Here is a 24,915-nt window from a genome sequence, read left to right as displayed (position 1 = left end):
TATTCTATCAACTTCGGAAATAGGATTGGAATTTTTCAGCCTAGGAGAAAACCGCTTTAAAAATATCCGGTAAAATATTTTCAAGCACGTTTCAGTTTCACTGGCGTGCAGCAAGTGAAAGCAAGGAGTGTAGCTCTTCTCTGTAGTGGTAGTTCCTTTGTGCCATGTAATATGAACATCTGCTAAGTAATACTTTCTGCTTAGCCTTTTTCAGTATTTCTGTTCACATTTCTGTGATCATTTGCTGGGAGTTGCTTGCTGCAAAGTGTTTCTGTAAACCTTCTGCCCAGTTTAATCACTCCTGGCTTTTAAGAAATCTGTTATAGGAACTGTTTGAGAGACATAATAATGTTTGGCTACATTTGGATGCTGAAGTGTCTCAGTATATTACTTAGATTTGTGGAGAACTTGATATTTTCAAATGTTTCTTTAATATCTCAGTTTCTTAACAAAGGAAGATTTTATTATTCACTGACCTGTTAGCCATCAAGTGGCAAGAGGGATGTGGCTGAATATTGTGCAGGCTAGACTTGTGTAAAATCAGTCTTAACCATTTTATTTCTGCCCCTCTTCCAGTTAGAGGGGATAAATTGTGGTGGCATTGAGACACTGGCAAATGTTTATAAATAGAATTTCAGCATGTCTCACCTGTTCTGCAGAGCGGAGCCTCTTGGCAGCTGATCAGTGAGAGATTGAAAACAGGAATTTTACGAAGAAATTAACAGCATGTGAAAGACCTTGGGAATCATTATCAGGAGATCATGAAGTGCAAAACTGCCTTATTAAAGTAATCAGAAATTTAGAGAAAATAAAAGATCAGCGCATAAAACCTTGGATATATTTTACCTGCTCAGCCAATTCCTACAAAAGAAATTACCTGAGTCATCATTACTGAAAAGGTTATTTTCAGCTATTGTAACTTCAGAACTTTTTTTGCTGATAAAAGATGTGAATGGCACTGCACTGTTTGGCGTTTTGGGGGCAGAAAGGATTTGCTAGCTAATTAATAAGAACTTTAGAATTTGTGTTGTATAGCTCTTCTATACTTTGGAGCTGCTTTTAACAACTCATAGACCTGGTTTACCAGAAACATGCCAGCAACAGACAGAGGATCTTGAGATGTGATCCTCGTTTTCTTTCTTTTCCCTTTCTAAACTGTGTATTTCGGAGAAAAATTCAAACTGAAGCACGTAATTTTTAAATTGATATAATAGTTGAATAAAGTCTGTAGTTTTGACAGGGCAGGTTTAATAGCTGTACACTTTTGTCTTTATTTAGCAACACATACTGAAGCTTTGCCGTGCCTTAGACAAGCATGTAAAGGGTGATATTAGGGAAGATGCAAGAATGTTTTATCGGTCTAAGGTAAGATGCAAAACTTGATGGTTTGGTTTGGTTTGGTTTTGGGGTGGTTTTTAGCGTTTGTGATGCATGTTCTTCCCTTGTCTCAGCTCTGGAAATTCTAAGAGTTCCTCAAGGGCTAGGGAGTTTTTTCTCGTTTTTTCTGTCTGCAACCTGTCTTTGCATGGGGGTAAATACATGCCCATTTTAATTCACTGAAAATTCTCTTTATGCTAACAGTGGGACTCCTAACAGCTCTAAAATGTGACTGATCTTCCCTTTGGCCAGGCATCTCCACGTTTAAGCCCACAGAGTTGCTGTTTCTCCTTGTGGCAGTCACTGGTAGCTGACTCCAATTGTAAGAGCAGGGCCTTACAATCCTGCAGGGCAAGATACAGAGGACTGAAAAAGTTGCCTGTCTTGCACGAGTCTCCATTTTATTTTTCAAATGAAAGAATTGATTAAAAATGCTTTGGATTTAAACCAACTGTGTATGTGAGGTATCATCAAGCTTGGACAACTGCCTTTTGTTTGCTTTGTCTTGTGAGCCTTACTACTGGTTGTCCTAATTTTGTGACCTTCATGCTTTGCATGCTGTTGTAACAAACCAAGTCAGCTCAGTGATAAAGTGACCAGCCCTAGCTTTGAAAAGCCTTGGCTTCTTCAGCTTTAAATCAGACACTTGCAGTTGTGTGCTTCCTAACATCTCAAAAACATTCTTCTTTTCCTATTCAGATTAGTGGAGCATGAATCCTTTTAATAAGTTAATTACTCTTACGTTGGAGTGTTGCATCTCTGGTTGTTTTCACTTCTGTTTCTATTTGCCTTTGCACTGAGAGGGGAAAATTTTGCTCTGGTTTTCTCCATTGCTTCATTTGTGTAATACTGCAGTAACTTCTAGAGGATGCCACTGTGCTGGGTCTTAACACAGCATATGAAGCAAATCTCAGTATGAATGGTTTGGATTAAACACCTGCTTGTGATTGGTTATGAAAAAGCAGAGTTTTATGTACAAGGAGTTTGTTTCAGAAGCAGCCAGTGCTGCATTGTTGGCTGTTGTGGCTGCAGTTGCACCTGTTCTAGGTACAATCAGACCTGTGTGACAAACCTCATTTCCCGGGGATGAGGTGGTGTTTGGAGGCCAGAGGTTTGCATGGTGATTCCAAACATTTAACCTGAGGAGTCATGTGCCTCTAATGTGTTTGTGGAGTGCATGACTTTACATTCAGAGTCACGAGTTACAGGGATCTGAAGTTGAGGTGATGATACTTCATAGCAATAAAATTTTTCCTTTCTGGTAACCCTTGTATGTTGGGTTAACTGTTTTTTTTTTCTTTTTTTTTTTTTTTAGTTTGAAGCTGTGAGGGGGAACACAGGGTATTATTTTGTCTTTTTTAACATAAATGGCTAAATTAATCAGTGTGAATTTGCAGGTAAAAGGCTTGGCTGCTAGGATATATGGGAAATGGCAGGACGTGATACAAACCACTCGGCTTACTCAGGTACTGTTTTCTCTCTTCCCACATTGCAGGGTGCATTTAACTCATTTTTTAGCACTTGAAAATGGCATATTCTTCTCAAGAGATTTTATTTTTCTATGTAAATGGCATGGCTGTCGAATACACTTAGATGTGTTAGAAGGGATTTGAATTAAAATTCTTACTTTGCTTGCTTCAATAGAAGCAGGATCTCCTCTCTGTTGTTACAAGCACTGTTTTTTATAAAGGTGTGTGTAACGCACTGAAACCCCAGTCCTGAGTCGAGTCACAGGGCCTGTCTCTGATTACAGCTATTAGCAGATGCTTCCAAGAGGACATTGGGGTAGGAATGCAGTGAGGCACATCCTGCTGTGGTCTGGCACTTCGTGGCTTTGAGACTTGAATCCAGGGCTTTATTCACATATATTTAAGGGCTCTCAACTTCTCCCCTTTTAAAAGTATCAAATTTCATGCCACGATTAGGCAAAGCTTCTCATGTTTGTAAAAGTACACAGTGGTAAACAATGCCATGATAAGTATTTTTTTTAAATTATATTATCATAATATTTGCCTTTGTGACACCTAGCTGACCTTGGTAGAATAGAGGGATAATTTCTTCTGATACTCAAAGTTCAGAGCAGTTTCTACCAGCCTTGGCTTGTAAGGATTCTGTTGTAATGTGATCAGACCAACTGTCTGAGTCTCCTGTCTTGGAACATAAAGCTATCTCTCTTGGAAAAGCTTAGCTTTCCAGTAATGCAAAGTATCGTTTACTTAAAATTTAAATTATATATGCCTAGTATTGATTGCAATTAAAAACTGCATAATTAATCATTTGTAAAGACTATTAATTGTTCCCAACAATGTGGGGAAACAAGTTGTGTGTAGTGTGTGTGATATTTCATGTTCTAGCACAAGGAGTGACATGTAACACATGGCTGCAGAATCTACTTAGCAATTAATGAAAGTTGATAATGAGGTGGCTCTTTCATTGTTTTTATCAGAGATGTTTGGGGTTGATTCACATAGGGGAAACTGGCAAATGTTTAGAATAAAATTCCAGGGACTTTTCCCAGCACATTGTGGTGCTCCCAAGCTAAGCATTTGCCTACTCCAATAATTTCTTCTGACACTGGGTTTCTGACTTGTATTCTAATTTGTTTTTATTCTTTAGGGAAAACTGCATGACTTCTGGGAGCCAGATTCATGACATCTTGCCTAGTTAAGGGAAAGTAACAGAAACTGAAATCAAGGAGGATGTAGAATGAATGGAGCTTCACCTTGTTTGGAATAGAAGAATTCAGTCATCTGAGTTAGAACTTGAGCTTAATTCAGACAAGCACTAGACACATGAGAATCTGATTTGACTAACATTGCTTTTTACTACAAGTGCTCTACTTTTGAAAATTTGAAATGGATAAACTGAAAAAAAACCCCAACTATTCCTGTAGCCCTATGAGAACTGGCTAGAAATATTTTACCGTGTTGAAAACTGAGAGAAGTTTTCTTGTTTCCCTTGTTAATCACAAGACCTCTTTGAAAACAGTGCATATTTATTTTCTTGCCAGTGCATACCTGCAAGCATTGTTTCAGGTTGGCTGGGAAGGAACTGCCCTGTGACATGAAATGCGAGCTCAGAAGGAGTGTTAGACCTCCCCTGTTGTGAGCAGGTGAGGAAGTGGTTCAGATGGAGGCTGAATCATGGTAATCTGCAAAGCAGAATTGGTATGAACATCCAGTGTCTCTTAAAAATACAAAATACAGAAGTTGCACCTTCTTTAAATGGAGAATACAATATCATCTCAGTGATTAGAGAACAGCATTTGGCTCACCTTTGCAAAGACTCTGAAAGCCATATGATGACTGAATTCCTTGGTGTGAAGTCCTGCTGCACACACAATATGTTCCCAAAGCTCCAGGAGCTGTTTATGAAATAATCAGAGGAAGGTGTGATCTCCTTTTGTGCTCTCTGTACAAATGCTATCACTTAAATATTACACTGTGGTTTGTCTGTAGGATGAGTGTATATAGGAAGAAAAAGTTAATGTATTGAGTAGAAGCACCATTGGGGATTCCCATAATAAGTGAGATTTTTAATAACATCAACATGTGTGTTTTATAATACTGTTTTAATTCTTGTAGATTACCTTGTCTTGTATTAAATTCTCTATGATAAGAATGTAAAATAAGGCTTAAAAAACCTGCCAACCACAAAACCTTCATATTTAATTATGTATATTACATATAAAGGAACTGCTCTAGAATGGACACACATCTTAGAGGAAATCTATTAGATTTGAAAATTCATACTAAACAGTTTTATTTCTTTTCAAGTGTTACATTGTTATGTCAATGTCATCTTTTGCTCTTTGATAGCTTATCTACCTTCCCTCTTGTAACACTTGTTTACTCTGTTGAATATATTGTATGTAATTTTATTAATGTTTTTAATTTTTTTCACTAATTGTATAAAGGTAAAAAATGCTGAATGTTTACTGTATTTAATGTGTATATATTTTCTTACTGTAAAGGTGACATTACTGGCCTGTATATTTTGAACAAGAAAAGGGGAGGGGTTTAGATGAATTTGTACTGCAGTTCAAAGCATGTTGAAACTGCTGAGGATTTTTCCACACAAAATAGCCACTTTGATATTTACTTTCATTTAAAAGAACAATGGAAAAATAAAACCAGACACTCCTTTCTAGTTAAATGTCCCTGGACAAAATGGGCTGTCTTTTACAAAAAAAGAAAAAGGCTGCAGGTCCTATTTTATTCTTATGGCACATGTTACAATTCTTGTGTTCACAGCTGTTTGGCTCATTATAGATGGATACAGTCTTGAAATGATTCTCAGCTCAGCCAGTCCTTTGTTTTCATGCTTAATGCCTGTTCTAGCACCTTTCCCTCATTCCCCCACTCCTGCTTGGTCTGGACTTCTTTTCCATCTGTTTTGTAGCTGAGGAGTAATTCCTCAGATGCTGAAGTCTAGATGTGGGTTAAATTGGTGCTCATCAGATTCCTTACAGAGATGATTCCCAAGCTTTGCTACAGGATCTTTACAAGAAGGTCCTGGCAGTGAAATAGCAAACCTGCTGCCCTTGTGTTTTGCCAACTCATTTGCTGTCCCTCAGCCAGGACATACATGCATTGGAAAAGGTTGTTTTGCACACTAAAAGTCTTAACTGCTTTGGATGTCTTCAGAGAAGCATTTTGCACTGAGATCTATCTTTTGATACTATGTTTGCTATATTAGGAGCCCAATTATCACATTTCATGTGGAAGTAGGTGCACTTTATTTCAGTAATAACAGAAAAATTAAAGTCTGGTCATGAAATACAAGTTTGTAGCTCCTTGCCTTTTTTTTCTTTTTTTCTTTTTTTTTTTTCCCAAACACTTCTGGTTTTAAAGTTGGAGAAACCTGGCAATGAAATTATTTGTCCATCTTCTATTCTCACTGTTCCTGTTGTGGAACTTGGTAATGGATGGGGATTTCAGAAGTGATTAATGACTTGCAGGTAGGTCTGGTTGAAGGTCAGTAGGACACTTCATTGATGCAGCAGCTTCAGGAGCTCTCTGAAGTCCCCAGAGCTGCTGATTTAGTTGAGGATGTCTTTGAGAAAAGCAGATGACTGGAACACCTGAAGTGTGTTGTTAATATTGGTGGAGCATCTGGTTAGGTTGCTGCAAAGGCATTTTAGAGGTAGGATTTCAGTGAGGAAAAAGACTTTTAATACTGAAGGATGGATGCTGCAGTGCTGGTTTTCTGAGCATAGAAAGCCAGATCTGTCTCCATTAGAGGTGTCTGTGCTCAGCGCTGTCCAGCGCCAGTCCTGGGTGCCTGGGGGCCAATGTTTGGGCACAGGGACTGCAACAGAGACTGTGCTGCTGTGGAGATTCAGTCAAGTCCTTACAGGTAGTCGAGTTCCTCTGCTCACCCTGTCACTAGCAGGAACACTGGATCTACAGTACTAAACACGGGTCTGTATCTCTGGCTTGGGCTTTGTGGTTTGGTTTTTTGTTGGTTCGTCTTCCACTGTTTTGTGGTGGTTGTGTGACTTTTCGTTTTACTGAGAAGGGCAAATCAGAAAGGTTTCTGCTGGAGATGACCCTCCTACTTTTTCTGGGGTCTTGTTTCTTGGATTTGTGAGCTTTTGGAAAACTACTTCTTGCCCAAAGGTCCCCAGTGGGAAACACTGCCTTCTGCCAGAGGGGCAACTCTTTCCACTGGCATATTAGTGCTTCTTTCTGCATCCAGAAAGAGAGAAAAGTTCCTTGGACAAGTTGACTTTGAGCAGGGAAGAGGTTTGATCTTCCAGGAGCCTGAGGAGCTCCAAAGGAGCTGCCCAGAGGTCAGACAATCATTAGTGGATTTAGCTTATTTTCCTTGTGGTTTAACTTATCAGAATTCTTTTAAATGCCTTTTCCCCATATTCCCCCCAGGCCGTGAAATACCTTAATGTTTTGCCTTGTGGATATTTTGCCAGCTTTACTGGCAGGGCCCCTTCTTATCACTTGTTGAAAAGGGCTTTCAGTGCTGGGGAATGGCGTGGGCTGCTGGTGGGAGGGATCCTAGGAAAAGTTAATTCCTTGAAGGGCTTCTCTTTGTGGAGAGGCTTTTAGTTCTGCCTGATGATGCTTTTTTCAGCCAGCACTTCCTCGTTTTTGCAGTCAGGAATTCGAAAGGGAGTATTTTATCTGGTATCAAAAGCGAGGCTGGGTGGTGAGAGAAGAAGAACATTCGTGTCTTCCCATCTTGATATTTTGATCTCTTTGGAGAAAGCCAGTCCTATACTTTCAGGCTGCTTTTACATTGTTTTACATTGTACTTTTTGAATGCCTCCCTTGTCTCTGCGTGGTGAGCTGCTGCTAATGTTTCACCTCCTTCAGCTTTCCTGCCACCTCCCAGTTCCCTGCAGGGAGGTCACAGAGGAGGGGATGGAAGCTCCACTGGAATTGTTCCCTTCATTGTCATCAAAGCGCCTTTGCCATCAGCCTGGGGGGAAACCTAAAGCTTTTCAAGGCAGGTTTGGCCCGTATGGTGTGTAGGGGTGGATAAAGGGGCCATTTTCACACACTCTTGTCCCAGTGCTTCCTTTTGGGTTTGCATTTACGGCTGAAGCTGCCTGAAGCCGGGCGAGCGATGCTCCTTCCCTCTCGCAGAGAGAAGCAGCAAGGGTAAATGGATTTGTGCTGGTTTTGTGTAATTTGTGTTTTTGTGCTAGAGTCCTTCACCCGAGCGCGGTGAGCTGGGGCTTGGCATGCAGGCTCCGGGGCTTTGCCTCCGGCTTTCAGGCTCTCTTCTCCCGAGGCTTGGTGAAACTCCTGGCTCTGGAGCAGATGCAGGAGCGGAGCATCCCTTTCCTCCCTGGACTGACCGCCAGGCCGCAGCTGAAATAGAAACAATAGCTTCGAGCTGCCAGGGGCAGCGGTGGGGAGAGGGGGGCAAGGCATTCAGTTTCATGCTTTATTCACACTGCAGGCTTTTATAAAGGCAGCATAAATCATGCAGAGCAGCCATGGGCTCCACAGACAGCATCGTTCAGGCTCTCAGACACATTGATCTGCATGCTGGAAACTGAGCATATCCCCTTTGCCCGAACCAGGCTGTGGGGAGAGGCCTGCCAGGTGAGGATGCTGAGATGCTGCACTGCATATCAGCTCTCCTACACCTTTGTGAAGCGCTGCCTGCCTCCCCTGTGTGCTAACCCATTTTTTCCCCCCAGAATTTTGTGCTCCGGCATTGTTATGGTAGGGTTGCATAGCGCAATGTGTTTTCCCTCCAGTTGATTTTCTGTGATTAGCCCATTTTTCCTCTTGCCCTCATTCTGTTTTTTCCCGCAGTATGTGAACGCCGTTTGCTGAGAAACTGTGTCAGCCTTCCTCTAATTAAGAGTCTGGCAGGAGCCAGCGCAACAGTAATTTTGGAGATGACGCTTCCAGTTTGGAGCTGACAGCGAGCTGAGGTGCTGCAGCAGGGGCTCGTGCTGGGGATGCAGGAATGTTCTCCGGCTGAGCAGGACAGGGGGGACCCACGAGGAGTCCGGTGCAGGAGCTGTGAGTACCCTGGGTGCATCTCAGCTTGGGTGTTTAAACTGTGTCCTCTTGAAAAGCGGCTGCAGGAATGGTTAAATCTGTGGTTATGTCACAGGTTTAGCCTTTTGTAAGGGAGTCTCTGTGTATGTGTAAAGGACAGGAATAAATTGCAGTGGCCCTAAGTCGGCTGCGTTGCTCTGAAATAGTTGTAATGTTGGAAAGTAAGATGGAGAGCTCAACAATCAAATGGCCTGAAAAAGGGCAAATAAGGAGAAGCCATTCAATAGCGCTCTGTAATATGACTTCAGACTCTATAGTTCTTTTATTAGCAGAAAAGCTCAAAGCAAACAAAAGGAGACAGGAGCTGGGGATCTGCTTGCCTCAGGATGTTGTGGATGCTAAAAGCTTAGAGGCTCAAAGAGCGTTTTATGGCAGAAAAATGCAGAGGGGGTCTGTGAAATGAAAGCGGTTCTCCGTGGCTGAGAAAGCTTCAGGCTGCTGATCCCTGGAGGGTGGAGCATGTGCTGGGGAGATATCCCAGATGTCAGTGCTGTTCCTTCACCCCCTGCAAGGTGCTAGGATTTGGTCCAGTGTGGTGTTACTGCCTGTATGCTCTATGCGAACAGCTGAGGGATTTCATGTCATCTCAGTTTCCAAGCTGTCCGTCGTGTCCACCATTGTGTCTCTCCATCCACGCCTGAGACAGAAGTTGCTGTTGAAGGTGGTGCCAGCCCTTGCTCTGTAGGAGCCTAGTGAAGTATATGGGATCAAATGTTTCATTTGGCTAAAGAAAACTCAGTGACATTTTTTGATCTTTCTAATGACCCTGTGAGTGAGACTAGGAAAACGAGTTGTGTGGTTCAGGAACTCCAGCAGAACACAGCCAACCACATGCCAGAGCTGACCTCCTTCCTCTCCCCTCCCACCCCATCCATAGACGTTTGCAGCTAGGGAGGAGTACAAGTAAGAGCAGACGAGGAGATTTTTTAAAAAAAAATCCTTCCTATGCGGTGCCTCTAGAGCAAAATTTAGCATTTTCCCTCTCTACTTGCTGTGTCAGATTTGCCTCTTGGGGGCAACCTCACCCTACTCCGGCTGAGACCAAAGGGAGTTCAAGTGCTTGGGGGGCGATGACTCACTGTGCATCTCTCTCTGCCTTTGCGTTATCTGATCATTTTTAGCAATCGAGGTCATAATTTGCTGAAAGGATTTTAGGATTTAAGCCATCGAGGCAGACTGTTGATGGCTTTTCAGAAACGATGTGGTGGGCTCTTGAAGGTCTCTTTTCAGGCTTGGAGTCCTTCAAAGTTTTTTCCTGCCTTGGTGTCCTTCAGAGAGAGGAGAGTAGCATGGAAGGACATGTGTTTTGCGGTTCTGGTTTAATGGGCAGAGCATAAATCTCTGCGAGGAAGATTTACAGCATTCTCCTGTCTCTTTTGCCTGGGTTGGCTTGGGCTGTCACTAAGCCTATCAGATAGTGCTGCAGACACTGACTTGTCAGGGGAGAGAGCAAAATTACTGTTCCAGCTCCATTTCAGCCCTGAGTCCTCAAGCAGGCATCTCGTACAAACCTCATCCACAAAAAACCATTTGCATTTATTTAAAGGGCGTTGAGGTATATGATGGAATAAAGGAAGTATTATTCATGCTTCGTGCTGTGGTTCCTAATGGTACTTTACACACTGATATGACCTACAAAGCTTGTTGTTTTGTGCCTGCAGTGCTCTGATGTTCTTCCTACCCTGAGGGTCAGAAATGACAAGAATAAACGATCATGATGAGCATCTGCAATCCCTACTCCCTCTCCTCGGAAGTGTCCTTGCCAGGGCACAGCTCAGTGACCTTGCTGGCACAGGCAGCAGGGTGGCAGCACGCTTGTCCAGCCCACTTGACTGAACAGTTCCTGGGAGACGTGAGGGCAAATCCTTTTATCCATATTCGTGTTTCACCTTCTGCCCAGAGCACAGGGATGCAGCTTGGGCTGGGCAGGGACCTTGGCCCAAACTGAACGCATGCAGGGCCCCTCCTCTGGAAAATACCAGGGAGGAGGTTGAAGCAAGTGAGGTTAACCATGGAGCCCAAAGCATAGGGAGTGCTCCAAAAGGGGGTGCAGGGCCCTGCAGCCTGTGTCTGTCCAGTGAGGGACTGAGTCAGCCCTGCTGGGGCAGCAGCTCCTGGCTCCAGCCAGCCTGGGCACTTGGACAGCAGCAGCCACGCAGCTCATTAACCCAGCCCTCCAGCACTCGCTCTGCTGGCCTTGACACTGTCCTTAATAGCTCCTCTTCTTTCCTTTTTTTTTTTTTTTTTTTTTTTTTCCTTTTAATAAAGGTAAATTAGCTGTATGGATATGCAGGAACATGAATCAAGGGAATTCAGCTGACTCTCGAATGAACCGTTTGTAGGGATATGTGCTAAAGCACCAGGATGTGATGGATGCAGCCCTCTCAGAAAACACCTAAGGACAAAAACTGCTTGTAAGGCATCTCACTGCAGCCTCCAAAAATCTGATTATGTAGGGGGAGGGAAAAAAAATCAGGTTTTGGAATACATTAACTCAGTTGAACAGCACAGAGAGAAGGTACCAGTAAGAAGCAAATCAATTCCTGAAGGCTGCTGGGAAATTTCGCTGAATTTGAGCTTCAGAGTAAGGCTGGCTGCACTTAGAAGAGTTATGTTTCACCTGAAATATTTAACACTGGGCATTTGAAATGCTCTCTCTGCCCAAAGAGCCCACCAAAAATATGCTTACAAGGAGATTTCGGAGGAACCCTGGGCTGATGGGTGAACCTAGATATTAGCGTTGCATGGTTTTGGGGGGGGTTTGTTGTTTTGCAGGGGATTTTGGGGTGTCTGTCTGTCTGTTTGTTTGTTTGTTTGTTTGTTTGATTGTTTTTAAAGAAAAGCATGGGCAGGATATGTCCCTGGCCTCCATCACAGGGAAGCAAAAATTACCACGTAATGAATGCTGGCCTGCTTTTGGGACACGTGCTGACAGATCTGTTGTTAGGAGGGAGACGTTTCCATAGCAAAACCATCATCCTAAATGGCACCGTAATGCAGCAGAAATGCTGTGGTGGCCCCGGGGACCATCTTCCTGGACCATTCTGAGCATCCTTCCAGGGAATATGGGGGAGGGATGGCAGGGGGGATCAGAGCAGCTCATGGTGATGCTCCCCACAGCACCAGAGCTCTGCTGGCAAGGCTGTCAGCTCAGCGTTTTTCAGTTCTTTCTGCCTTTAACAGAAAACTACCACAAAAAGCAAGCTTGAAATAGCTCATTTCATCTCTGCAGACAAACAACTTGCTTTGAGCATCATTGTCACTCAGGCTAAATTACTTTTAGATGTTTTTAATGACTGGGTAACGTTTTTCAGCTGTTCATTCTGCAGCACCCTGCTGAGGGACAGTCCATCTGTAAAGACCAAGGACTCCAATATTGTGGTTGCTCTTCCTGACATTCATTTGGCTTTATTATTTGATACGTGATTCCCTGTGGCAGAGATGTTTTCGGCTAAATTTTCAGCTACAAGCTCTTTTCTTTGCATAAAGGAGATCTGTTTCCAAAAGGGCTGGAAGGCTGGCTATGCATGTACCAGTGGAAGGTCAGGGATGTAGAGGAGAAACTCTGGGAGATTGAAGGTGACAGTTCAAATCCTGTCTGCACTGAAGGTGACATTACTGTTGGGCTGGAGGGATTTTAACCCATCATTTGTTACCTCTACCTTTCGCTTTACTTGTCATGCATGGCACGGAGAGCTGTGACTTGCACAATGATCCCACTGGGGACGTGGTTTGTGACATCAGACGTGCAGGTCTCTCAAATCCCTTTTTCCAAGGCAGGCACAGCTTTTGCATTCGTTTCTAAAGGCAACCTCTAAGCCGGTCGCCTTCACCATTTCTGGGTTTTGCAGTGCTTCTGGGAGACTGTATTTTTAAATCCTAGCTCATAAATTTTGGAAGCTACTTTCCTTTGCCACCCCCTCGCCCCTATCAAAGTGTCAGAGCTGAAGAAAAACTGCGAGAGTGATGGATGTGCCCAGCTCTGCTTGCCAATGCTCTGCTGTGAGGGGGTTATTTACTGCGCTGCTGGGGTTGTTTCTTCTTTGGTGGCAGAGACAGCAGTGTAGGGTTTTGGTGCCTGGGAAGGAGGGGTAGGATGCCCACGAGTCATCCTAGCATTTGGCTGGAGGAGGCAGGGCTGGGAGAGAGGTTATTTGGGCACAGTGATACAGAGAGAAAAAGGTGGAGCCGTGAGGACATCGATTCTGTATGGTGGCTTGGCCAAGAGGGTGGATGCTGGGGGCCATAACACCTTCCTGGCTTTAGCTCTGGGGGGGTGCAGGTTGGCTCACCAAAAAGGCAGCTTTTAATAGCCACCAGTCTCATCCCATCCCTCACGTAACCCCAAGTATTTGTGTTACTGCTCTAGGCAGTGTGTGGCAGGGACCTGACCTGCCACGCAGGGGAAAACATAGGGGTCTGTGCCCCACTGCAGAAACAGAGAGAGACACCCCTGCGCTCCCTGGCCAGGCTGGAGCCTGCCTGCTTTTACTGGGAGAGCTGGGATGGTGGGCAGATGGGTTGTACACATCCAGCCCAGCAAGTCACTTCTCCTGGAGCCATGCCTCTGTCTATTCCCTCCCTGCAGCCACCTTTGTCCTGCTCCTGCCCCAGAGCTGGGACAAGACCCCACAATGAGCTTCAAAACTCCATTTTCCAATGGAACTTCCAGTGCCTGCTGGCGTTTCCCCCCAATGCTGCAGGAGCATCCCAAAGCAGCTCTGCCTGGTTGAAAGGCAGGTCAGGACCCTGCCTCCCTCCCGCAGTCTCACCAGCCCTTCCCTGAGGGCACACTGCTGACAGATCCTGAGCCAGGGAGATGCTTTCCGCTGGCTTAGAGAGGTTTGCAGACAAGCAAACCAAACCTGCCAGCTCCCTGTGTGAGCGCCTGTCCTCCGTGAACTCCCGTGCGTCTCTTGCAGCCGGGCTTGTGGGAACGTATCGGAGGCTGCTGTGACTCAGCTGCTTCTCCCTTGAGAAAATCTGCCCTGGCACGGTGCTTGGCTCTGCGGCTGGGGCTGCCGGCACCTGGCAGCCTTCATCAACAAATGGCCTTGGGCAGAACATCCCAATTTCCACTGCCAAGCATTTATGGGAGGAGAAATGCAGCATGTGATCTTGCAGGAAGTCGAGACAGCAACTCAGTGTTATACTGAGCTGGGGGGAAAAGTCCCATTCCTCCCTGAAGCTGAGCCTTGGGCTGAAGGGGCTGCAGCACAGGCTGGCTCTTCTGGTCTGCCCCTGCCTTTTTCCATCTCCTTGTAACTTTCTCAGACAAATTCTTCTGCAATTGTAATTTTCCCTGCTGGCTCTCAGCCTGAAGAAACAGTGGTTTGGAAAGTTTGCTCAATGACTTGAAGGGAAGAGGTTCCCAAGCCTTTCATGCTCTGTGCCCACTGGAATATTTTTTTTCCCGGGGCTAATCTGTGGAGCATCACGCTTGGTTTGACGAGTCCATGACGCTCTCAAAAAACAAAGCCAAGCCTGGTGAGTGTGTACTCAGCTGCTGGGAAGCTCCAAGTGCTGCTGTCGGAGTCCAGGAAACACCATGGGGTCTTTTCTGTTCCTCCGCTTCACGCAGCTCTGCCAGCCTGGAATCTGGGCGGGCTGCTCCTGCGGTAGGCAAAGGAGACTGATAAAGTTGTGGGTGCTGGAAAAATGAGACTCCCCCGTGGTGTGGGGCTGGTGTGCTCCCCATTGGGCTTTTTTTCCATGGAGGCAGGTAAAGCAGCAGTGCAGGTCCCACAGCGTAACTGAGGGATGGAGGGGCCTGGAGAAAGGCTGTTTTGCTTATTACTTTCTCATGTCAAAAGGGGAAAGTACCCGTTTTTCCGCTGGTGGTTTTGACTTTATAACAAGCCTCTCACTGCGGTGTGGGCTGGCATGGCCTTATCCTGAGTTTCACAACTCCTTTGTGGGTTTCATAAAGCCCTAGCGGCTGGAGCACGGTGATTTTGTAACTCCCAGCTGGTTTTTAAACCAGACTGGAGAGGAGCTTGAAACGGTTGGGTGCCTGCTGCCTCTCGGACCACAGAGGCTGGCAAACCAAATCCCAGATCTGGAGTTTTATCTCACTTTTCTTACCTGGGGCAAGGGAAAGACAGGCTGCAGGTACTGCTGAGTAGAAGCCAGGCCTGCCTTAGGAAGCAGTTTCCTACCAAAGGCTGGGGATCCTGGTCAACCCCATGGGTTTGATAGGCCCTAATTCCCTGTAAGTGCTGCAATCCCAAAACAGAGCCCTTTGTGACAAGCTGCTCCCATGGTGTGCCAGTGTATTTTTAATTTAATCCTGGCTGCTATTTGATCCTGCTAAATTGTTTGTATTTACACCTCTATGATCCATAATGAAATCCTGTCTGACCAAACCTCGTTCCCAGTAGTGGGAGAGGGGACATACAGCAGTGGGGAGTGTGGGGATCTTCTGACAGTCACCCTGGACACCCCTGTGTGTGGGACATCTATTAAGGTCTTGGCGGTGCAGGATCAGCCTGAGAGGGGGCAAGAGGACTGGAGGCTGGGGGCTGGCATGTTTTGGGACTGCACACAGGGTGAGGGTCCCTTGGGGCCCAGGGTGACAATTAGTGCCAAGCTATAACCAAGCCAGACAATGGTTCATCCCCAGCAGACCTTGAGGCACTTGAGGCAGAGCAGTGTCATGCATTAAGCACCTTATATCATGTGGGTGCTTGCTCTGAGAGGGCCTGCACGTCCCTCCAGGAAGGCTGCAGGCTGGTGGTGGCTGGGGAAGTGTCTCTGGCAGGGAGCACCTAGCAGTGCTGCCATCCTGGGCACTGAGCTGCAACCTGAGTGTGTGCAGGTCGCCATCTCCCAGGCTCGGGGTGAGCACAGCATGTGTGCTGGGAGAGCTGATCCACACTAATCCCATCAATATTTCACGGTGCCGTGGCCCTGTTATAATTCCTCGCATCATTTGGGATGCTGGCTAGGATGGGGGTGTGGTGCCAAGTGAAACATGAGAGCTGCCATGGCTTTGCCCTGGCTCCCTGGGCATCTGAAGGGTGAAAGGGGTTGTCTGGGAGCTTTTCTACTCACCACCATTGTGTGGCAGAAACATGTGAACCTAAAAACACCGGCTGTTGGCATCTGCCTGTTTTTGCCGTGTGCTGGAGTGGTGGGGCTGTGACATGGCAGAGCCTGCTCCATGCGGTCCTCTCTCTGTGGGACACAGTATTTCAGTGACAAGAAGAAATTAAACAGTAACCAGTCTCTGGGCTGGTGATGAGAGCACAAAAGCATTTCCTTTCCTAAAGGCAGTTTGGAGTAACAGGGAAAGAGTAATAGATAAGAATATTTTATTACAGATAAAATCTGGCATGGTTTTGGGAAGGGGGCTTTCCCAAGGCACCATGTCGTGACTCAAAGGGTCCTCTGCTTTAGGCTAGTCCTGGGCTGGGATAGGAGTTGTAGGGCTGTAAATCCTATGAAGAGCAGATGATGGAGCTGGGGTTATTTCACCTGGAGAAAAGGATGTTCTGGAGAGACCATGTCACTCTACAGTTGCCTGAAGGGAGGCTGGAGCAAGATGAGGGTCTCATCTCCCAAGATACAAGTGATAGGACAAGAGGAAATTACCTCAAGCTGCACCAGCAGAGGTTCAGTTTGGGCATCATGAAGAATTTATTCTCTGTAAGCGTGGTCAAGTATTGAAATGGACTGCCCAGGGAAGTGGTGGGGCCATCATCCCTGAAGATGTTCAGAAATCGACTGGACATGGCACTTAGTGTTGTGGTTTTGTTGTCCAGGTGTTCTTTGGCCAAAGGTTGGACTCAATGATCTTGGAGATAATTTCCAGCCTTAATGATTCTATGATTCTAGTGCTGCCTCAGTAGGAAATTCCCCTTCCAGCACCTTCCTGGCTCTGGGCTAGGGTTGAAGCAGGAGCCAGACCTCCATGCTTGGCAGAACCAATCTGTGGATATGAGGGATGCAAGTACAGGAGAGGGTTGGGTCTCTTTGGGCTCCTGCTGCCTGGAACCCGCTCTGACTCTTGGGGAAACTGTGCAAAGAAGAGGAAGGCCCTGGCCTTCAACCTCGTGGAGCCTTAAATTCCTTCAGTTAATCTCATGGGGGCAGCAGAGCAGGCAAAGCTCTGAAAATAGATCTGTTTCCAGCTGCCAATGACTCGTGTTAATTAATTAAAGCCTCGCAAGCTCGGGCCTGTAAAAGTGCAGCGCTGGTCGCGCCAGGTTCGGCTTGCTCTGCACTCATGCACTAATTATCCTACTGCAAGGCCAGCAGCTAACGAAGCTCCAATTTGTGCTGGGTTCGGCTTCCAGCCATGTGGGAGGCAGGGAGTGCTGTTGCAGGATGGGACGGGCACAGTGCCCTGGATAAGGGGGAGTTTTAGGCAGCTCTGTCCCAGTCCTGGCACCCCCTTCCTCAGCACTCATGGACCAGTTCTCCCCATAACTGGCCTCACAGCCTCCAGCTTTGCCTCTGCTAAGGTAGGGAATGGGGTTTGGAGAGGATGTGGAGGGCCAGCTGCCTTGCAGCACCTGAACACCCCATACCTAGGTAAGACAAGCTGGCCAAGAACATCCCTGCCTGGCTCCCAGTGCGTGGGCCTCCCGCTTCCGCAGGGTGGGCAGGGGGGTGAGGCAAAGTGGGCGTGGAGGAGACGCTGGGGTTTTGCCCAAGGATAGGAGGAAATGGTAATTAGCCTCTGGAACACACAGGAGGTGAGGGTGGGAAGGCAGGGAGTGCTCGAGGAGGTGGGCAGAGTCTTCTCTGAGAGTGGGGACAAGGAACGGGTCTTGGGATATCACGCCGGGAGAAGGGGTGGTGGCTGCTTGGAGAGTGTCCAGGGTGACAGAGCCACCTGTCATCAAGAGCACTTAAATGAGTCCCTCCTCAGCTGAGACCCATTGGTGGGTGAGGACTGGGGGGATTCAAACCTGTTACCCTCCCTCCCACCTACAGCATCTGTAGGAGGTAGGATCCTGGCAGACAGAGGCCTTGAGAATGGCATGTTAGTCAGGCTCCCCCCAGGAACACCCTGGTTCTGCCACCTTTAATGACCCTAAAGGTCCACAAGGAGGTGGAATCTCAATTGGAGCTGACCCTCATCCCCAGACAATGCTCAGAAACTGTAACACAACCTGCTCACAACCTGTTCAACCCTATGCTCTATGGGTCTGGTTCCAGGTCTGCAGGGTGTGGGGTTGGGGTGGAGTGGAGGGGATGAACTGGCATCCAGAGGTGATGGTGCTGGGACTGGGCACCACGTGGCTTTGTAACCATGGGCTGGCATCACCCGGCCACCCTGCCAGCTCTGAGAGCTGTACTCCAGTGTACACAGGTACAGCATTTCCCCACCTCCAGCTGATTTCCAACTGCCCTAGATCCAACCTGCTGATTACACACAGTGTTGGCTCAGAGTTTTGCTTTCGGGAGGCCTGCTGCTGCTGTGAGGGGTGAGGAGGGAGGGCTGGCCAGGTGCTGGAAGCTTATGAAAGGAAAGCAAACACAGGCCTGGACCTGGCAGCTCCTTCACATGGGGCGGAGCTGCAGAAGCCACCCAGGATAAAAAGGCTCCACAAAGGGCCCCAGAGAAACCATTACCTGCCTGTGTTTCCAAACAACCTTCCACCATGTGTGAATAGTGAGATGTGCTGAGAGCGAAGATGGGGAACAGTGCCTGACTCAGGGGTGCAGTGCAGGATGCTGGGGTGATTGAGGAGCAAGAAACCTTAGTGGGCACCATGGTGTGGAGCTGTGCTGTGCTGACACTGGTAGCTCTGACTGGGGGTTATGGCATGATGGTACTGGTACCATGTGCTTGCTGTGCTGACAGAGGAGGATGACACTTATCCGTGTTCAGCCACGCTTTTTTATAGCCACAAGTCCACAATACCAGCCCTTTGCCTCCCTGACTTTGCAAAGGGCATTCACACGGGCCTTCTAGGCGCTGCATCACCCAAACCTCCTGTGCTGAACAAGCCCCTGGCCCATCCTACGTGTTGGGATCCCATCCCTGCCTGCCGCGACCCTGCCGGGGGACATGCTGCCACCTGCTTCCCCGCGAAGCAGGCAGGGGCGGCTCTGCTCCGCTCCCCTCCTCCTCCTCTTCCTCCTCCTCCTCCTCTCGGGCCGGGCAGGCGCTGCCTGCAGGAGGCGATGCGGAGCTCGGCTCGGGCCGCGCACGCCGGGCTGCGCTGCCGAGCTCAGCCGAGCCGAGCCCAGCCGAGCCGTACCCTGCCCTTCCCTTCCCTGCCGCGCCTCCTCACCGCACCAGGCAAGTACCGGGGGGACGCGAGCAGCTCCAGCCGAGCCGGGGCGGGCGCGGGTCCGCAGGCCAGGGGGGTGCTGGGTTTGGGCGCCGCGGGCACGATCCGGGAAGCTGGGTCGTGCGGGTACTGCGTGCACACGGCTGGGGCTGCGTGCTCAGCCCACGGGCAGGATCTGAGTGCTGGGTGCGGGTGTCGAATCGCTTGGTGGGTCCTGGGGTGCTGGCTCAGGGTCGGGTCTGGGTCTGCAGGCAGGGTTTGGGGTGCTGGGTCCGGGTGCTGAATCCACAGGCAGGGTTAGGTTGTTTGATCTGGAATGCCGGGTCTTGGTCCGGGACCATAAACAGGATTTGGAATGCTAGTTCTATCTGCTCCGGTGCTGGATCCGGGTGCTAAGTCCACAGCCAGGATCTAGGGTGCTGGGTGTGGGTGCTAATCAAAGGAAATGTCCAGAGAAAGAGGAGCAGGGCTCTGACCTGCTGTAGTTGAAATTCAGGGAATAGTATTGGGGGAAACAAGAGGACAGAACCTTGGAAGCAGTGTGGAGAGGGGTTCAGGGTACGTCTGATGCAGGTGAGGATTTGGGGATGATGAACAGGAGGGGAGGTGGGATATACTGGATCTGGTGGCAGTGCAGGAGCTTTCTTTGGGGACAGGTTTAGGGTGTGGGGTGAGGTGGGTCTGGGGGACATGGGTAGGAGCGACGGGGAAACATGCTGGGGGTGTGAGGGAACACAATGATAGGAGTTGTGGACAGACAGGGCACCAGCTCTGGGCAAGGAGGGCTGGATACAGCTCACTCCTTCCCCAGCAGGCTGGGGGGATCAGGGGTCTGTAGGGATGAGAACTGCTGGGGGTGTTTGGGAAGACTGAGCATTACCTAGGGTTAGCTGGTGTTCCAGATCATCCCCATGATGATCTGGGATGAGGTACTAAACCGATGCAGGTGGTGCAGTGCAATCCCTGCCCCCATCTCCTTCCCTTTGGAAATGAGGGGGTGGTCATGGAATGTGGCTTGTCTGAGCCTTGACTCCTCGACATTCATCTCTTTAGGATGTATTGCTGTGGGGGCTGCAGATGGCCCCTAGGCAAAGCAGACCAGGCTGTGCTGGGGGCTTCTCTGCATCTTCATGCCAATCCAAAGGTAGAAAGTACCTGCAGCACTGGAATTTGGGGCTCTTTTTTCTCTCTCCGTCAGTGACCAGGTGGGCCAGTGACTTGTGCCTGGGCTTTAAATCAAGAGCATGAAGTGGGAGGGGAAACCATGAAAAGGCTCTTTAAGTGCCAAAAAAACCAGTCTCCTAAGACAAAGAGGCTTCCCAAAATGGATGAGGAGTGCAGCTCTGCTCAGATGCAGGGAAATTATTAATAACAACAGCGGCATTTTTGGTGCTAGTCGGCCTGCCCCTGCGGGCTCCGGCTGCTTTGCTTCCCTCTGCGGCAAGCGCTGGTTGGGGCCTCCCCAACCTGAGCCCCGAACCTGGGCAGGGTGACCATGGCAGCCGCAGATGCTGCGTGTGTGCCCTGCAGGACAGGTCTGTGCTTCATCTCGGCTTGGCCAGGCTTGCTCTGCCCAGAGGGATGAGGGGCAGGGAGCTGCCCCCAGCAGGAGAGATCCCTATCAGGACTTTGTTTTTGTGTTGCAACCTGAGGGGAAAAAAAACCCCAAATCCCAACCGCCCTTTCAGCTCCTCCAGATGAGGCTTTTTTCTCCCCCCCACAGCCTTTTCCAGCATGTATTTGAACATTTCACCACTTTACCCACCAGGAATGCAGCGGAGCTGGGAGGTTTATTCAGCAAATCTGCAGATCATGTGCCAGGAAGAAGCATCCAGGTGTGCTTAGCAAGGCTGGTGAGGGGGCCTCTGCGGGCACCCCGTGCAAGAGGGCAGCTCTGGCTGCAGTGGAGACGCGGTGCCAGCCTCGCCTGGCCGCGTGTGGGGAATTTCCCTGCACTTGCCCGCCGGCTCTGCTTGGCATCTTGACGAGACTTGTTGGGAAGCAGCTCATGTGATGGGTGGTTTTGTGAGAGGGGGCCTGTCCTGGGGACCTGCTGCCTCACGGAAGGGAGGAGTGATTTTATGTACCCCTTCTGGCAGTGCTGCTGGGTGGGTACCTGTTCAAAGGTGAGAGCTCCCTACCTGGCTGGTGCTTCAGGAGGAAATGCTGCTATCTCCATTCCTCCCTGGCTGGCTGTGCCACCTGCTCCTCGTGATTTACAAGCATGAGGGCTCTGCCATAGCAAGGTCATCACCAAATCCACCCCTCTTTCCTCCTGGGGCCTGAGCTCTGCTGTTCAGAGATGAAGGAGGCTGAGGGTTTCAGGCACCAAGTGAATGACCCGTGCGGGGGCTGGGATGCAGCTTTGTGATTCAGGGTGTGCTCTGGGTTCTGCTTTTCTTGTTGCTTAAAAAATCCTTCCAGGTACAATCCCACCTCCATTACCTGATGGAGGGCGACTGTTTGCCTGTTGCAAAGCCCAGCCCATGTAAATAATGTGGGGATCTGATTTTGGGGCAGCAAAGTTGGCGGTATGCAAACAACTGTGGGAAAGGCCAGATGTTACTGCTTGTGCTGTGCAGTTTTGAATGCAAAGTGGAATATCAAAATTGGGTTTGACCCCAAATTGAGGCTTTGTTGGAGGGAAAGCAAAAGAAACAAGAAGATGTTGAAACTGGAAGCCATGAAACTGCTCCCGTCATCTGGTTTTGCTGGACTTTGGAAAAGAAAACAGTTTATCTTTGGAATAAATAAAAGGGAGAGGAATAAGCTTGCAGCAGAAAGCCCCATGTTCACTGCAGACAAGTTGGGTTGTGCTCCACCTCTTGCCCCTGCTTCCAAGGAGACCCCAGGTTGTGTGTGATTTCTGAGCCTCTGTTTCCCCTTGGGAAAGCCCTGCACCGTCCCGACGGTGAAAACCCCAGGCACTGCCAAGAAACATCTTTGAAACTCAAACCTGGCTTTGGAAAGTAACTGGAAGACAAACCGGCTCTAAACAAACACCCAAGTTAATTTCGTGTCTTGCATTGTATGAGCCCAGTGAAATGAAACACAGTGAGCCACAGGGACGGGCAAATGGATTCAGATGCTTTTAAAAGCCCCAAAATCTGCTGGTTTTGAGATGTCTTTCTACATTTAGGGTTGGGAATTTTTTTTATTGTTTTCTTTCTAATTCCTGGGAATTTAATTCTACAATAATTTTGCTGCTTCTGCTGAGGAGACAATGTGCTTCAGCCACAAAGCTTTTGAAGGCTGAATTGCAGATCGCATCCAGTGCTGAGCCATTCGCATGCAGACGCCCCCTTGCTGGGAGAATTTGCTGTGATGTGGAAGGCTGTCTGTGTTCGTCTGTCGAGCCCCTCTGCCGAGGGGCTGCTGGCCAGCGGTGAAGCTTCTCACGCTGCAAATGAAAAAAGGAGGGAGCATGTTGGGGTTTGGAGCTGATGTTGCTAACACCAAGCTTGCCTCTTCCTAATCATGGAGGAGGTGGGAGCCCCAGGGATCTGCATCCCTTATCCCAGGGCTCGATGGCTGCGTTCTGCCTCCCCCATGTCCTGGGTTGGAGGGGTGCGGGTGAAGTCAGAGCGAGGCCACCAAGCCTCGGCACCGTCCGGTTTCACTTCCCGGTTGTTGCACGAGTCCCTGCTGTACTCTCAGATGCTCCCAGGCTCTAGGGTCAACTCAGGGTTGCTGCTATGGTGTTCCCAAAGGGGAGATATGTGCTATGTGAGAGGGAAGAAATGTCCTCACTGCTGTCCTGCAAGAGCTAATGGCCTCCAGCATGCAAGGAATTGTTCCTGTGAGGGGAGTTTTGCTGCCCTGTCCAGGGCTTCTGAGCTGTCTGTGGCATCCTTTGGTGCTCTTGGTCCAACCACTGAACTGCAAGGGTTTGCCCTTCAGCCTCCCCTCCTTGCACTCTTCCAGGCCATCTCCTGGCAAGGCCTCTGGATCAGGCAGGGAACTGTTTCAACTAACAGACGGTGTTGGTGGGTTTTCCATTAGGATGGGCAGTGGAGGAGTGATCTCTCCTGCTGTCGTGGACACTGTGGTCTTGCTGTCTGCTTGCGTCATGTCATGAGCAGCTGGAGCAGAGCTGTCCCTGTGCCTGGCAGCCATGGCACAGGGTAGAGCAGCTTTCCGTGTTTTCTCAGTCGGACTTTTTTGGGTGGGTTTGGATGGGAATGGCTGGAGAGATCTCATGGAGACTTGGCACTGAGTTCTGTTGCTGCCTGGCAGCCCCTTTGAACCTCCTGCTCCACATCAGACCTGACCTGATGGAGGAGAGGAACGAGTTCTTGTGAGATTAGTGAAAACAGGGAGCTTGGGAGAAGCTAACACACCCTGATCCCTGCAGCTGTGCAGGGGGGACACCATGTATCTCTGCACCTTGTGGAGTAAGCAGTGTTCCCCACAGGAATGCAGCAGGGGAATGGCCATAAAGGCATGGTGCTGGGGGAGCAAATCTGTCAGGAACTGGGCTGTTGTTAGTTTTATTGCTGACTGCTCAGCTTGTCTTTCCATGGATGTTTGGCTCCCTCCAGCACTGGTGCCCCTTAAATTGGCCCACATCCCCAGCTGTCCCTACTTGCTCTCCCATCCATCACTTTGCTACTTCTCATGTCTCCTCCCTGCTGTGACATTTCTGGCATCAGAGCTGGGTGCTCTCTGCTGGATATGCTGAGCTCTGCTGGTGGCTGGTGGGGACTGTGCTGTGGGAATTCAGAGCCTGTTCCCATGGCCTGCAGGAGCCTCCCTGGCTCCATGATGGCTGTGCCCTGTGTGGGGGCTTTGCTTTGGGAGCAGGGCAGGATACTCTGTGAGAAGAGCTGATGTTGCAGCTTTTCCTCCCCTTCTCTGTGCCTAAATCCCAAATTTGGGTAAAGGAGAAGTACATCTGCTTCCTGAATAGCGGAAGCTCTAATGTGTGTCTGCTGAAGCACCTCAGGGTCAAGCATGGTTTTGTTTAAAGAAAGCAACTAAAATAAACCCAGGGAGGGGCTCCCAGGAGGTCACTGTGCTCCTTCTCTCCCTGACCCAGCACGGATCCCCTCTTCCTGGAGGGCATTTGGCAAGTTTGCATTTTTTTTCTTGTGTTGTTGACAAAAATTCTGTCCAGTTGAGAAATATCTGTGGAGCAGCGCCAGCCCAGTCCCATGGGTCAAATCCTGCTCCTGCAAATCTGTGCTGGGAACAGTGACTTGTTTTGGGCTGGCCTTTGGGGGTGCTGCCACGGGGGACTCATGTCCTTGCAGGGCAATTTGGGCACGAGGCCAGGAGCAAACTCCTCGAACAAATGGATGGACAGATGGACACTATGGGCCTGGGGTAGATCTGATGCTTTATCATTTGCTGGTTGGCCTCTGCAGCAGAAGCAAAGTGCTGGAAGTTCGTCAAGGGCTGAATTAAAGTTGCCTGGCAACCTCCATCCCGGCTTCTCTTCCCACATCTCGCAGGATTTCCCACCCAAGGTCTGCCGCCTCCAGGGAAGGGGGGCCCAAAATGCACTGCGCTCGCATCCAGGCTGGGGCCAGGCTTGTCTCCCATCCCTGGATGGCTCCTTTCCCATAACTTATTGGCTGTTCCCACGCCTGGGAGCCGGGAGCTCTCCCCACCTCATCCCCTGGGGCAGGTGCCTTTCCCCCAGCCCGCGCTGGGAAAGGGTCAGGCTGTTTCAGCTGAACCTGAGGGCAACTTGAGTGGGTCTTCTGGAGGGTAGAACAGTTCAGTGACAGCGAGAATGCGAGTGGCTGCAG

The 24,915-nt window shown here is 48.8% G+C and overlaps 2 protein-coding genes across 4 annotated transcripts in view; both read left to right on the top strand.

The window, feature by feature from the left end:
• SLF2 (SMC5/6 complex localization factor 2) overlaps window positions 1–6,161 on the top strand; it is a 29,526-nt gene extending 23,365 nt beyond the window's left edge. For both annotated transcript variants that reach the window (XM_088169259.1, XM_088169258.1), the window contains exons 18-20: window positions 1,279–1,365; window positions 2,775–2,843; window positions 3,994–6,161. In XM_088169259.1, coding sequence (XP_088025385.1) covers window positions 1,279–1,365; window positions 2,775–2,843; window positions 3,994–4,029 — 192 coding nt within the window. In that variant the 3' untranslated portion in view covers window positions 4,030–6,161. The remainder of the gene's footprint in view (window positions 1–1,278; window positions 1,366–2,774; window positions 2,844–3,993) is intronic.
• A 2,604-nt stretch (window positions 6,162–8,765) lies between these two features.
• Window positions 8,766–24,915, top strand: part of SEMA4G (semaphorin 4G) — a 28,932-nt gene continuing 12,782 nt past the window's right edge. For both annotated transcript variants that reach the window (XM_088169262.1, XM_014883799.2), the window contains exon 1: window positions 8,766–8,876. The gene's annotated coding sequence lies outside the window, so the exon portion shown is untranslated. The remainder of the gene's footprint in view (window positions 8,877–24,915) is intronic.

This window comes from Sturnus vulgaris, chromosome 8, assembly GCF_052056855.1.
Source record: "Sturnus vulgaris isolate bStuVul1 chromosome 8, bStuVul1.hap1, whole genome shotgun sequence".
In the NCBI taxonomy this organism is placed as follows: domain Eukaryota; kingdom Metazoa; phylum Chordata; class Aves; order Passeriformes; family Sturnidae; genus Sturnus; species Sturnus vulgaris.
This window is presented reverse-complemented; position numbering and strand designations above follow the sequence as displayed.